Source organism: Gavialis gangeticus, unplaced genomic scaffold (genome assembly GCF_001723915.1).
Source record: "Gavialis gangeticus isolate Ggan-Ray unplaced genomic scaffold, GavGan_comp1, whole genome shotgun sequence".
Taxonomy (NCBI): Eukaryota; Metazoa; Chordata; order Crocodylia; family Gavialidae; genus Gavialis; species Gavialis gangeticus.
This window is the reverse complement of record NW_017728996.1, coordinates 1,850,805-1,865,801: the sequence shown is the minus strand read 5'-3', so window position 1 is coordinate 1,865,801 and position 14,997 is coordinate 1,850,805. Positions and strand designations below refer to the sequence as shown.

Genomic DNA, 14,997 nt, shown 5'->3' with positions numbered 1-14,997 from the left:
CCTTTGCCACCTTGCGCTGAATGGTGAATTCTAGCAGGCAGTGGTCACTGTCGCTCAGGGGGTCAAGCACTCGCAGCCCCCTCACCAGGTCGTCGCCCGTGGCCAACACCAAGTCCAACAAGGCATCCCCCCTGGTGAAGGCAGAGACTTGATCCCAGGCACACGCTTGGTTGAGTTCAACACGTCACCCAGGTTGAGACTTCAGTGGAGCGAAAACACTTGTGTAATCATTTGGCCCTGATCTAGACCGGGAATCAATCTCATCCTTAATTTTGAGGAACTTCTGATTTGGAGCCGGCAGTGCTCGGCACTGTCCTTCTGGACCCCAGTTCTCTCCCGGAGGCACTTCCCCAGAATACTGCCAGCAGGGCGACTGCTGTCTCTGAGCCCTTGTGTGCTTGGTGTTTTGCAGGTGGCAGGTATATTCCACGATGCCAGCATCGGAAACCCTATCAACATTGCCATTGTGCGGCTAATCCTGCTGGAAGATGACGAGGTAAAAAGAAAACAGAGCGATTGACATTTCTGGTCTTTTTGTGCCTGGGTGTTTTGACTTCTTTTTCCTATGGGAGACTGCGAGCTGGTCACTCACGACCAGGCATTATCCCTTTCCCCTCATTTGGACACATTGGAGAGAGTCCAGTGGAGGGCAATGAAAATGGTTGTGCGGGTTGGGGGACACGACTGGGGAGGAGAGGCTGAGGGAAATGGGCTGATTTAGTCTGCGGAAGAGAAGACCGAGGGGGGATTGAATAGCAGCCTTCAACTCCCTGCAGGGGGGCTGCAAAGAGGATGGAGCTGGGGGCAGATGACAGAAGGAGCAATGGGCTCCAGCTGCAGCAAGGGAAGTTGAGGTTAGATTTTAGGAAAAACTCTCTCACTAGGAGGGTAGTAAAACACTGGAACAGATTACCTATAACCTGTTCCAGTGTTTCTGAGAGGTTGCAGACTCTCCATCCTTGGAGGTGTTTAAGACCTGGGTAGACCAAGCCATGGCTGAGATGATGTAGTTGGGGCTGGTCCTGCTTGGAGCTGGGGGGGGGACTAGATGTGACCTCCTGAGCTCCCTTCTCACCCTCATTTTCTACGAGTCTATATAGAGGTTTCCCAGCAAAATGCAACCCATGCCTGCCCCATCCAGCAGCCAATGGGAACTACCCCATTGCTACTGGCATCTGGACATGTGGTTTGGCTCTTGGCAGCATTTCCTTTAAAATGAGCAGCGATGGCCCCGCTGCGGCTGGGAATCAGGGTGGAGCCAGAAGATGTTCTTCTCTTCTGACTCTGGTTTCCAGCACTGGGTAGGTCTCCCGGGACCAACCTAGCAAGAAGCAGTGGTGGGCGAATGTGACTGTCTGGTTGTTTGTGTTCCCCAGCTGCAGTTCTCATTCTCCGCTAAGCTGAAACTGCTCAGCTGATTGATCTGGTTCCCCCAGCTGTGTCCTGGTCATGGGCTCATCAGCCTGAGCAAAACAGTTTTCCCACCATCACTTTAACTTGCATTATTAAACTATTCAATGCTGCAGCCTGATCCCAGATCCAGTGGAAGGAGAAAAGATGCCAGATCCGGCCCCAACTGTGCAGTGTGAATCTGGAGTAATCTAGACAAGGGGAAGAGGGGTTGTTCTTGATCTTACCCTGGTGTGATGGAGAGCAGAATCTGGCCCCAGCACTCCTACAAGTGACAAAAGGGGTGACAGTCTGACAGCAGCCTTGTGTTTGTTGCTGTTGGCAGGAGGAGCTGAAAATCACCCACCACGCTGACAACACCCTGAGAAGCTTTTGCAAGTGGCAGAAAAGCATCAATGTGAAAGGAGACTCCCACCCACAGCATCACGACGTGGCCGTCCTGCTTACGAGGTGTGTGGCACTTGGGCCCCTTCTCTGCTGAGTCAGAGAGGTGCTGGAAACGGCAGGACAGGGCACTTGCTAGGTCCCCTGCGGGGCTATTTGCCATGCATTTTCCTTAGCTGGGTCTTGTGTGGACAGCTCTGGGGGCAGCTGGAAATGCACCATGATGGTTTGGGGCAAGCTCATTAATGGCTGGAGCTGGGCTCAGAGCTCAGGTCTGTATCTATTCAAGTGCTATGGTGTCCAGGTGCCAGGTTTCAGCACAGCCCCAATGCCAACCCCGCAGGATAGCCCCATCTTGAAAGGATGCTCACTTTCATAGATTCAGAGATGTTTGGGTCAGAAGGGACCTCAGTAGGTCGTTGAGTCTGACCCCCTGCCCTGGGCAGGAAAGAGCGCTGGGGTCAGACAATCCAGCCAGGTGCTTGTCCAGTCTCCTCTTGAAGACCCCCAGGGTAGGGGAGATCACCACCTCCCTTGGAGCCCATTCCAGATTCTGGCAACCCTTACCGTGAAGAAGTTCCTTCTAATGTCCAACCTAAATCTGCTCTCCATCAATTCATTGACTTTGTTCCTAGTTACTCCAGGGGGTGCCCTAGTAAATAGAGCAGCTCCTATTCCCTGCTGCCCCCCACCATGAATTTGTAGGCAGCCATAAGATCACCTCTCAGCCTTCTCTTGCAGAGGCTGAAGAGATCCAGGCCTTTCAGTCTGTCCTTGTAGGGCCTTGCCTCCAGGCCTCTGACCAGATGAGTGGCCTCCTCTGAACCCTCTCGAGATTGTCCACATCCGTCTTGAAGTGCGGGGCCCAAAACTGGATGCAGTACTCCAGCTGCGGTCTGACCACTGCCGCATAGAGAGGAAGTATCGCCTCCCTGGACCTGTTTGTCATGCATCTTCTAATGCATGATAAAGTGCGGTTAGCTTTGCTGATCACTCCGTCACATTGACGACTCGTGTTCATCTCAGAGTCCACTATGACTCCAAGATCCCTTTCCGCTGCTGTGCTGCTGCGAAGGTCATCCCCCAGCCTGGAGGTGTGTTGGTGGGTCATTTTGCCCAGGTGCAGCACTTTGCACTTGTCTTTGTGCTGCACTTGTTATTTTTCCTTAAGAACAAAGGTGGGGGTCTGCAAAGGGGCCTCAGGGAAGGGGCCTCACTCCTAGCAAAGCTGCAAGGGTTTGGGCCACTAGATTCCTTTTGGCGACTTTGAAAATCCCAGCCGAGGCAGTCAGTCCAATGGCTTTGAGCCACTGCACTCCGGTCACTGGCAGTAGTCAAGCGACTGCAATAATGCCCAGTAAACTCCTAGGCATGGCATCTCCTCCAACACCCTCCTCTTCTCCAGGGCATTGGCTCGGTAACAGAAATCAGATGCTCTCAGCTGTGCAATCCCGGGGTGTTACTGTTCTTCCTGGGTGGCTGAAGTGGCTCTGCTTCGAAGGCAGCACACCTGGGGCTGTAGTAATCCCCTGAGACATGCACTGGCCACTCATTGATTTATTATTTCCAGCCTCAGCTGTATTTAGAAGATGGAACTAATGTAGACTGCGGATTTTTAATTAATCAGGCTCTTTCATTAGCTGGACCACTAGGAGAGTAAACAGAAAAAATCTGTCCGCTGGACATAGCTGTTCTTTGCCACTGTTTAGCCAGTGACAATGCGTTTGCACTGTTTACGTACGTGTGACCTCTGGGCCAATGTTATGATATGTCACACCAGGGAATACGAGCACCCCGGGAGCTGCCGGGTACAGCGTCCCTGTTGCATGCAGCCTCTATGCAGCAAGGGGTTTCCACTCTGCTGAGCTGAAACAGAGCCCCTCCTGTGTGTGGAGAGCTTCACTCCTTCCTCCGTAATGCAAATCCCATGTGGTTTCCACTGGTTAGGCTCTCCCTTGTGATCTGGTGGCTGGCCCAGCTTCATAATGTGCAGAGCCTTGTTTTGCTCAGTTCTATTTTCATGGACTCCTAGAGCCATGGGGCTGGATGGGACCTCCTAGTCCAACCCCTGCCTGTCCAAACCACCCCAGACAAATCCATCATCTCAACACTTAGTTAACTTTCCCACCTTGGAGGACAGTGTATTTAAACCACCTATCTGCTGTGTGTATGTGTGCACGTGTGTGTGTGTTTGTCTGTCATTCCTGGATGTAAAAGGAAAGACATCTGTGCAGCCATGAACCGGCCGTGTGAGACTCTGGGTCTGTCTCATGTGTCAGGAATGTGCCAGCCCCACCGAAGCTGCAATATCAATGAGGATACAGGCCTGCCCCTGGCTTTCACCGTGGCACACGAACTTGGACACAGGTACGGTGGGCTGCTTTAGTCTGTTTTGGGACCTCTGGCAGGGAAAGATGCACTGCACGGCTTTAAGAAGGGCAGGTGGGACTGGGCATGGGGAAAAAGCCAAGGTCAGTGGGAGCTACATCTAACTTTGCCCTGCAGATTTTGCTCACGGCATGCAGTTGGTTTGACTTTATTAGCACCAAAGTTTAAAAAACAACCATGTGCTCCCAAGAGTCCATTTCTACTCAACGGCACTGATTTCTGCAGAAGCTGAATGGGCTCTGGAAATGAACAGGCCCAATTCAAGCTAGGTTTTGAATACGAAGGGTGAATTATTTAAATGAATACAAATGCCTAGAAATGATTTTGGTTTAAATAGATTCCATTAAATTAAATAGGGTTTGTCCTCCTGAACTTCACTGTGTGTTTAGTACAATTGACCTTTGGAAAGGTCTTTTAAATAGCATAGGTCTGGGAAACCATCACATATTTTTAAGTGTTCCTTGCAACGTTTGTATGTTGTACTTGCCTGGCTTTGGTTAAGGATACATTTTCTGACACTTAATGAAACCAGTATTCTCACAATCTCTTCCTGACTTGGGTTTGTAGTAAGGAGGCCTATTATAAAACTCTTCATCATTTTTTTGAATGGAAATGTTCCTTAAGAAAAGTGCCATCTCACAATACACTGACAAGTTGCATTAAACTTGTTTCACTGATCTCCTGAATTAAATGTTGGCTTCAGAAACTTGGCTCAAGCCCCTGGTCTTGCTTTCTGAAGTTCATCTTCTGTGTTCCCCTTTGGAACAAGACCCTGCAGAGTCCCTTCTTGGTACACATTGGACAAGTCTACACATGTGTTTTAATGCGCATTAGCCTATTTTAATGCGTCTTAAAGCATCACAAAAAGTGCACTTTTGCTAATGCACCTTTTTCTAGTACCTCACAATGGAGGTACTAAATTTAATGCGGATTAGCAAAAGTGCATTAATGAACATGTAGATGCACCCAAAAGGAGCTAATACACATGCCTCTGAGTACAGGCATTTCTATGAGAGGGAAAGCAGCAATCAGGGCTAGGCTAAGCCAGGAGTCTGTGCATTTAGGAAAGCAAGCAATGAACCACAGGTAGGGAGAAGGAGTCAGATAGTGACTCTTCCCACTCCAGCTGGCTCATGCAGTCTCAATTGCTTGACGCGGGGGTCTGGACTAGATGATCTTCCAAGGTCCCTTACAGCCCTAATGTCTATGAAATCTATGAGGCAAAGATTTATTTGTAGCAACCAAGGTAGAAACTGCCTCTGACTTCCACCGGGCTGCCCAGGCAGTCAGGCTTAGCCAGACAAGCTTCCACTCCAGGCCCCAGTCTGATCCACTTGTCCAGGATGGGGGCCAGAGTAATTCAGCTGAATCCAGTGGAAATCCTCCTGATTTATACCAGCATAACTGAGGGGAGAAGCAAGCCTCTGTGTCCATGGGACATAGAGTACAATGGAGCCGTCCTCTTCCCTGCTCTTGATATCATCACAAGCAGATCTTGGTGCTAATATCTTCATTGTTTGTGGGCACAATTTGCAACAGTAGCTAAAAAACTCAGGCTCCTAAATCACTTGGTGGATGCCTGAGGATATGTTACTGTGGCCTCTCTTGTGTCCATGGAGGCTGGACAGTCACTCAGACAGCCACCTTTAAGTGCATGCCAGCCCTTGGGACCCCGCTCTGTTTGGGTGCTTGCAGCCTTGCCACTATTGACTTGGCTTCTTGCTACAGGACCCAGGCAACGCTGGGTAAAAAATACTGGCGAGGCAGCATCATCTCAAATTTATATGTGACTTCCCATCGGCTGGGCTCAGGCCCTGCTTGCATTCACTTTGTGGGATCAAAGTAGTGCGTTTCACTGGCACTACTGTTCACAGAAAGCGAGCTGGGAGGCTGAATGCACTCTCCAGGACATAGTAGGCCTGCCCAGGCCAGGGACAGAATCAACACTGTGTGACCAACTGAATCGTAACCAGACAACTCCACTCTAGAGAGTATCAGGACTCATTGCAAAAAAACTTTGGGGTTAAAGACACCACATGTCAATCTGCCAAATTTTAAATTACAACAAAAATTGAGCTGTTCACAGAGATTTTTCTAGCCGAAGAGGCTACGTTGATTAGTAACCTAGGCCCTCAGCACCGCTCACAGCCAGTGCTCTGCGGGGCTCCTTCCTGCAAACACGCGACATGGCTCAGCCCCTGCCCCAGCGCTCTGCTCCACCCTGAAATGTGGGTGAAGTTGGTGCAAAGTGCACTAGGAGAAGGCTGTCACATCCCCCAGGTGCCCGCTGCCCTCCGTGCACTGACCGTGGACTAGTCACCTGTATCATGGTACTGCACAGAGGTCCCAACCCTGCCCCCAGCGAGAGGGGGTGTCCCCAAGCTTCTTGCCTCTGCAGTGAGTCTGCATGGGGAAGCAGAGAAGTCAGCTTCCCCATGGGGAGTGGGTCAGGGGCTGAACTCAGGTCTTCAGCCCTCCTGCATAAGCTACACTGCCCAAGGCATCAGCTCCAGCTTCAAGCTCAGAAAGCAGCAGCTTAGCCTGGGGGGTCTCCTGAACTGCTGTGCAGCATCACAGGGCTGGGGGTGGTGGTACATCTGCTAGGGGTGGCTGCAGCAGGCGTACGGCTCACCTCTCCTTTGTGGGACTGTGCTCTTACACAGTTTTGGGATTCAGCATGATGGAAGCGGCAATGACTGTGAGCCAGTTGGGAAAAGACCTTTCGTCATGTCTCCACAGCTCCTGTATGACACCTCTCCACTCACTTGGTCGCGCTGCAGCAGGGAATACATCACACGGTTCCTTGAGTAAGTCCATACCCTCTCTCTTTCAAGCTTCCTTCCACATCTGTGCTAATGCCACAACCTTATGTTATGGCTCATGTGGGCGGGAGATCTGGGTGCCCAAGGGTGTCCCTGAAAACACTGTGCACCTAATTTCTTCTTGCCCACTGCCCCAGGGGTGAGGGTGGGCTGGCTTGGCTGTCTCAGCAACGATTTGCGAGGAAAGGAAGGCCAAGCACTTGTGTAGAATCAAAATGGGGAAATAGGATCATTTTTGCTTGGGTAGGATCTGTTGGACGGAAACTGTGCTAGAGAAGGGCTTCACCCTGACCCATGCATAGTGACCCCTACTGCATTGAGGACGTGGGCCCTTCTGTGACACGTGCTTCATCATTTGGTTTCATGTGGTTGTCGTTCTTGGGGTGCAGCTGAGGTTTTCATTTTGCTGCATTTTAGGGGCTTGGAAAAGGGAACGGCAAGTGCTTGGCTAAAGGGAGCAAAGGCTGGCTCCTTCTGCCTGTGCTGGAAGGAAGGCCCTGACTTCTGGCAGCAGCAGGTTTAATTGGAAGATCATGGGCGTGTGAACAGAATGCAGTACAGGTCTCCTAGGGACTGGAAGGTCATGGTCATGGCTGGTGCAATGGGGAGCAGCTGTGTCTGGTCTTTTGAGCAGCCTCCCAAATCAAACAGAAGCTTTTAAACCAACAAAAGCAAAATAAAATCCTGCTGTCCTGCCCTGGACTCAGGGAGGGGAACCCCTTCCCAGCACAATAGCCTGGCTCCTCAGCCCACAGCTTGCCTGCCTCTTCCACTCTCTCCAACCAGGTTTTAAGCTCTCTCAGTATCCAAATGCCCTGCAACTGGGCTCTCTCAACAGGACTGACTGTTTCCTCTTAATGGGACAGGTCGTCCTATTACAAGCGCCTTCCACAACCTGCGCATTCCCATGGGCTTGCCCAGCTCTCAGTGCACAGGATGGTACAGAGGGCAGCGTAAAGACAAGCAGAATAAATGTTGCACACCCCAAAATCTTCCGAGGTGCTGGTCTTGGAGCGAGAGATGCAGAAAGCAGCACCCACTGGAGTCCAGTATCACGCTGGCTGAGGTGCCCTGGGAATGTTAATGTGTTCACATGTCTGGCTGCACTCTGGATCGAGACGGGGAGGCTGGACCAAATGCAGAGAGTGCAATCCTGGCTTGGGTGAAGTTGCTGGGTGTTTTGCCATGGATGGCACCAGGACCAGGGTTATTCCTTCCCTGGCTGGAAGGGGAGCACAGTATCAAAGACATGGATTTCCTTTATCAAGTGCAGCCTTCTATCCTCATTCCCACCCCAACCAGCAAGCACTGGCTGGCTGCTCTGAACTCGCTGGCCGGGTGATGAGCCATGCAAGGCTTTGATTGCCTTTTCGTGTGCATTTCATTACCTCGTGGAGTATTAACCCAACTTGCCAATGCACTTTGGATTTGAAGGAAACTTTCTGCATCACACATCCTTATGTCACAGGGAAACACCCTGTATCGTACTCCACAGAAACATACTGGACATGGTGTGGAATGGATGCAGGAGGCTGTTGTTCTCAGCTTGGACACCTCATATCCATCACAGTGGTTTTCTCTTTGCCTTGAAGTCTGGGTAGTCGAAAAGGGCAGCACATCTGCGGCTGTAGCAAGGACGGAGCCTCCCTTTGCTGCAGCAGACAGGGGCCCTAGAGACGCTGCTTTGCTTGTCACCAGTATGAGAGCAGTTTTCAGGTCACAGGGGGTCGCTGAGATTTAATAGCATGGGGGATTGAAGAGCAGCCTTCACCTCCCTGCAGGGGGGTTGCAAAGAGGATGGAGCTGGGCTGTTCTCGGTGGGGGCAGATGACAGGACAAGGCGAAATGGGCTCAGGCTGCAGCTAGGGAAGTTGAGGTTGGATATTAGGAAAAACTCTCTCACTAGGAGGGTGGTGAAGCACTGGAACAGATTACCTGGAGGGAAGGCGGGATCTCCAACTTTAGAGGCTTTGAAGACCCAGCTTGACAAACCTTGGCTGGGATGATGTAGTTGGGGCTGGTCCTGCTTGGAGCAGGGGGTTGGACTAGACGTGACCTCCTGAGGCCCCTTCCCACCCTCATTTTCTATGAGTCTACGATTGCTCTTTGAACACATGGCACCTCATTGCACCCGAAAACACAGGGGCAGCTTTCCAAAGGCACAAAGACACAGTGATTGCTTGCCCTGGCTAGGTCATCACCAGGGATTCTCTGATTTAAAAAAAATCCCCAATTTTTGGTTAAAAAAGTAACCCCAAAACCACATTTTTCCATGATTTAAATGAAAGGCCACTAATATATAGATAGATATATAGTGTTATTTCATTGTAATCATGGGAAAATGTGGATTTGGGGTTACTTTTTGTAAGCCGAAAATTGGGGATTTTTTAAAATCAGAGAAAAAACAGGATCCCTGGTCATCACTTAGAGTCCAGCCCAGCAGTGCCTGGCTATGCTACCCAGGCAGCAGCCCCGGAGGGATGTCATGACCCTCTCCCCAGGTCATACCCCTCCTCCAGTGTGCCCACAGCTCCCAGGCCGGGAGATGCACTAGGCTGCAGTGGCTGCTTCCTGGGGCTCTACCCTCATTGCGGTTGGCGTGCTGGAGGAAAAGGGACGTCTCACTGCCTGCCCCTTTTTGCCTCCATTGCTCCATGCCTTGCCTATCTAGGACCTTATCCTTGTAACTCCAGGAAAATGAGCAATGAAGGAGAAGACCCCCAGGGAGCTGGGACTGGAGCCACAGCTGCATGCCATCAGCTGCCAGCTCTTAGCAGCGTTGCTGGGAACGGGGCAGCCCTGCAGAAGACCCAAGTGTGAGCCCTGCCCAAGGCCTGGCTACACCATTGGTCCCCCCCCAGCTCAGATGGGCTTGACCCCTGAGTGGTGCAACTGGTCTAGAGCTATCGATCTCATGGTGTGGAGCTACTGACTGTCACCAACTGAGGACCTGCCCTGGCCCTGTCCTTTCCCCTTTCACTTTCCAGATAGGAATTTGCTGATCACCACAACCTTGAACTGCCTTTAAGTGTGGCAAGGAAGAGAAGGACCATCTGGATGCCTTTCCAGCTGTTTTGCTGCCTTTCTACTCCCCCCACTCCAGCACCCGCAGTGGCTTTCAAAGGGAGAAAACACTTCATCAGGAGTATTTCATTGAGCGTGACATCCCTCCGGCAAGGGAAAAGCCTGGTGTGAGCCCAGACATGAGTGCATTATAATAACTGCTTGGCAGGAGAGCAAGGAGTGAACCAAGAAATGAGACCCTGATGGCTTGGGGTTGCTAGATGGGCTTGAAACAACCTTTCCCTTGAAAACTGCAGTGTCAGTCTGTTCGGGAAAGAGGAGGAGCTCCACAGCGCGCGCCGGCATCTGAGAATAATCTGCTGCTGCAACTGAGGAGTTGGGTAGCTACAGATCTGGCTCTGGAGCCCTTGGGCCTGACTCTGTGCAGGGCTGAGCACCTGGGGCCTGCAAGGGGGTGCGCGGCACTCAGCTGGGCCGGGTCTCAGACACCGAGTCTGGTGAACCCAGCAGAAGCACCGCCTCATCCTTGGTAGGGACTAGTTTTGTTTTAATGGCAAGGGAATAGTTTTGTTAAGACGCATCTCTTGAAGTCAACAGAACCCATCCTGTGGCTGGGAGAGGCGGTGAATGAGATCGTTGGTGGAGACCGTCTTGGGTTCAGGTCCTGGGACTGGAGGTTCAAGTCACAGTGAGGTTAGGCTCTTTGGGGTGCCAACCTTATTTCTTGCTGCGAGTATCTGGCACTGTGACCACCAAAGGGTCCGGGCTGGGTGTCAGGGAAGGTGCTCACAGCATCAAAAACAGAGCTTGAAGAGCAAGGGCTCACTCTGCCTCTGCTTACTGGAGGCATCTGGATACAGATTTACTGCTTCTGCTCAGCATCAAGGCTCCCCATGCAGGGCTGTCAGTAAGGTGACTGAACACGATTTCCTTGTCTCTATGCATCCTTGGCCCCGGTGATATCCTGTGCATTGACAGCCCCACCTCTGACCGTGTGAATCCCAGCTCCAGGCTGTCCGCTGGTAGCTTGAACCATGGTTGTGAGAGGGCAACCTAGTCCTGGACCTGCACTGAGCCAGGCTGCTGGCCCAGCCGTGATAACAAACAGCAGGCAGGATGTGGATGCAAAACCATGAAAGACGTTAGGGGCCAGATTTCCTAGCCAGCCCCAGGAGTTCCCAACCCCATCCTTTGCCCAAACAAAGGTGGTTTGCAAATTTTGCAAACATAAGCCATCGTGTTCTGCAAATGAGACGTGAGCAACCAGCCATCTAGCCCTGGCCAGGAGAATACCCAAGTGAAAGCCAAGCCATCTTCTAATCGCCCAGCCTGGTGTACACACAAGCTCGGAGGCCAGCTTGGAGCTGGGAGCATGGAGAGCATTGCACAACGTGGCATTGAAACAGAAGAGAAGTCATCGTTGGACGTACTGTTGCTAAAGCAAGCAGCAAAGCTTACTTCTTCTCTCCCAAATGCCTGGCACATCTCACCCACTAACCAATGCCTGGGAGAGATCAAAGAGCAGGGGGTTTATTTTTCCCTTCTTTTTCTTGCGGTTGAAGTTTCCTATCAGACAGTGAAAGCAGCGGTGCGGTGATGCCGTGAGTGTCCAGTTCTTACAGCTTGACCGCGCACTGCAAAGAGCGCATTGTTTCCCTGGGTCTGCAGGGCCCTTTTGAAGTTACCCCATACATGAGTCAACAAACCCACGCTGGAGCTGCCAGGCAGCGACTGTGCTGAAGCCTGAAATGGAGATAAATTCTCAGTGGGAATCTAATATTTCTACCAGTCACGTGATCGGCTCTTTATTTTGTGCCAGTTCAACCCGGCTCAATTGCCAGACATCCCAACTCAGAAGTACAGTGTAGACCCCAGGGGGTCCTCGCTATAATTAGACGCAGAAGCAGGTTGCTGGAAGGAAACAGTAGATTTCAACCCAACGGCCTGTTAAAAGCGACATGCTTGGCAGCTGTCCTGCTGGGAAAGCTGCTTATGGAAAAAGATACATGCAGTTTTAAGTGGTCGCGTTCCCCCTGTGCTGGATGTGTCTGTGAGGCCAAGGCAGCGTGGTACAATGGAGGGGAGACGCGTTGCCCTTTCGGGAACTTCTGCAGACATTTGCCCCTGCGGCCCCCTCTGAAAGCATGCAGCTGGCAAGGGTCGGGGGATGCATCCTGCCATCCTTCTGTGCTGGGAGGGCTTGTGTCTGACCGGAGCCCCGCAGAGCACAAGAGAGTTGAGCCAGTTTAACCTAAACTAGGTTCCAGGTTGATCTAGGTAAAGCCCTGAGGGGACACTGCGTTCGGTGTCAAAGCGGCTCATTTCAGGTTAACCGAAACCCCGGTTCTGTCACGTTGAACTGACTCAATCCACTTACAGACTGAAACCAGAGTGTCCGCTGGACCAGGCTGAAGTGTTATGGGGCCTGATCCAGGTGCATGGAGCCCACCACATCATGCCAACCCCACAAGGGATCCAGCCCATGGATTTGGCCCTGCAGGGCCAAAAGATTGGGCATCGCTGTCTTAAAGTGAAAGCAGAGACACTTTCCCTTGTCAGCAGGCTGTCTGGCAATACAACACCAGCATCTGGTAATGATAAAGGCAGGTCAAGATGGTTGAGGCATGACGTGTGCACATACAGCCTGCTACCATGCTTTTGCACCGCCATGCCTTTTTCTAGCCTCCAGCATTGTTGTTGTGTGTCAGACTGCTCTCAGTAACTGTGCTTATCCCTGGAGAAGACTGGGATGGTTCAAAGAGAGAAGAAACATAAGATATGAGGAATATGCACAGACCAAGAAATAGCAACTGGGTGTGTATGGACCTAGCTGCAGAAATGCACCTCTCCTGCACCACTCCGCTGGGAGCAGCCCTGGAGCAGCTGGAAGCTACACCTCTCATGGTTCAGAGTCTGTAGCTGCAAATAAGGCAGTCAATAGGTCTGGTGGCTAATAGTCTGTTTTATCTGCATTAGTAGGTCATTGAGAACTACTCACAGAGACCTTTACAGGGTCAGAAAGACACATGAAGCCCAAGAATGTCTCTTTCTAGCCATGCTTATTCACGAGACCCTTTGCCTTAAGTGGGGAAGCTGGGGTCTTGACTTCATTTTATGGATACAAGTCAGCCCAGGCTTTTCCTGGTAACTGCAATGCATCTTGCATTGCTTCAGGGCGTCACTTGGACCTTTGGGGCCCAGCAGTGGCATTCACTTGTAATTCCTTTTCAAACAAAAGCACAAGGCTACATTAAGCAAGTGGTGGGAGGAAGGCTGTTGCTGCCTGTGAATGAGCACAGTGGTGGGAGTCAAGGGCATTGTGAACAGATGTGAATTATGAAGCAGTAAGTGGTTGCAGTTTTACGACTGCTCCCGCAGGAGCTCGCTGTGGCTCCTATTCTGACTTGGATAATGAGGTTATGAGGAGGTTTGAGGTTGATTCTCACCAGTCTCTTGCTATATGCATGTCTATTGTACTATTGCAATCCAAGTATCTGGTTTCAAGCCACAAGGCTATAGAGGATTGTGTGACCAGACAAGATGCCAGCAACAGTATTGCAGACAGAACCATCTTGCCGTGAAACAAGGAACTATCCATAGAGCCAAAGTGGGGGTAAGCAGGCTGATGGCCCCTCTCACCCCAGAAAGGATCCTTTGCTCCGTATTTTCCTTCTGGGGAGGGAAGGAGGGTGTTCCCAATTTCCTAAGTGAAACAGGGTTAGAAGCAATGTCAGGATGTGAAAGAGGGTCTCCGGGCTATTGCTCTATTCTGTTATGCTTTGGAGAACCCGAGAGCCCCTGGTGCCACGTTGTCATGTTTTCTTTTCAAATGTAGCCCCATCTTGTAAGACCCCATAACATTGCTATGTGGGCACATTACCCTCATATTCAGTCAGTTAGCATGGCTTTCAGGAACCAAGTCTAAGCTGTCCCTGGGTGCTTTTATACGGGCAGGGTTTTTGTTTCCCCAATCAATCTATTCTTCATGTCTTTTTGTGTCCCACAAAGTGACATGATGTTTCCTGTAAGTATTTTGCATGAGACACATCTAAAAACTCACCCAGAGACTTTGTGCAGAGCCTCCTTCTTCATGGGCTAAGCTTAGAAGAGTTGTGTTTGAATGAAAAAGGCTGATAGATGGATGCTCTGCCCTTGGCCTTTCCATGAGCATCCACACTTCCAGCATGGGCAGTTAGCTCCAGGCCAAGGGAAACAGTTTCTGGGGGAGGTCTTGCGAAAAGGACCAGCAGGAGGAACCTGGGTTTTAGCTGGATCCTCTGTTCCCATGTGCTTTATCCTCCAGGAGTCAGGATGCTTCAGATTTCCTCCATCTGAATAAGCTGTGATATCTTTAACAAGCAAGGCAAGTGATTAGGTGTTAGCATGGCTTCCTGGAACAGCCGATTCTGATCCCAGCAGGGACCACACGCATGTGAGACACTCACTTGAGAGCGCTCTGGTGTACGTGGGGCTCTTGGAGCAGGAATCAAACAGCCTCACATCTGTTCTGCAGAGTCTTGGCACTAGAATGGCTTTTGTCCTGCTGGTTTACCCCATGCCTTCTCTCACTGGGCCCGTTTGCAGCTCAGTAGCGAGCCTAAGGTGGGTAAAACCAACACACAGGACAACCCTAGGAAGGGATGGAGAGGAGTTCTGGCTGTTTCTGTGCCATCTAGGACCTGGAAACAAATAGGAGCCTTGCACTAGATGAGGCTGATTCTGGAGTCCTGTGTCCAGTTTTGGGCCTCGTACTACAGAAAGGATGTGGACACATTGGAGAGAGTGCAGTGGAGGGCAGTGAAACTGGTTGTGGGGCTGGGGGACAGGACTGGTGAGGAAAGGCTGAGGGAACTGGGCTGATCTAGTCTGCAGAAGAGAAGACCAAGGGGGGATTAAATAGCAGCCTTCACCTCCCTGCAGGAGGTTGCAAAGAGGATGGAGCTGGACTGGTCTCAGTGGGGGCAGATGA

General features: G+C 51.2%; 1 protein-coding gene across 1 annotated transcript in view; it reads left to right on the top strand.

Annotated features, from left to right (window-relative positions):
- Positions 1-14,997, top strand: part of ADAMTS7 (ADAM metallopeptidase with thrombospondin type 1 motif 7) — a 181,540-nt gene that overhangs the window by 14,003 nt on the left and 152,540 nt on the right. The window contains exons 5-8 of the mRNA XM_019503802.1: positions 413-496; positions 1,736-1,860; positions 4,012-4,161; positions 6,846-6,989. Coding sequence (XP_019359347.1) covers positions 413-496; positions 1,736-1,860; positions 4,012-4,161; positions 6,846-6,989 — 503 coding nt within the window. The remainder of the gene's footprint in view (positions 1-412; positions 497-1,735; positions 1,861-4,011; positions 4,162-6,845; positions 6,990-14,997) is intronic.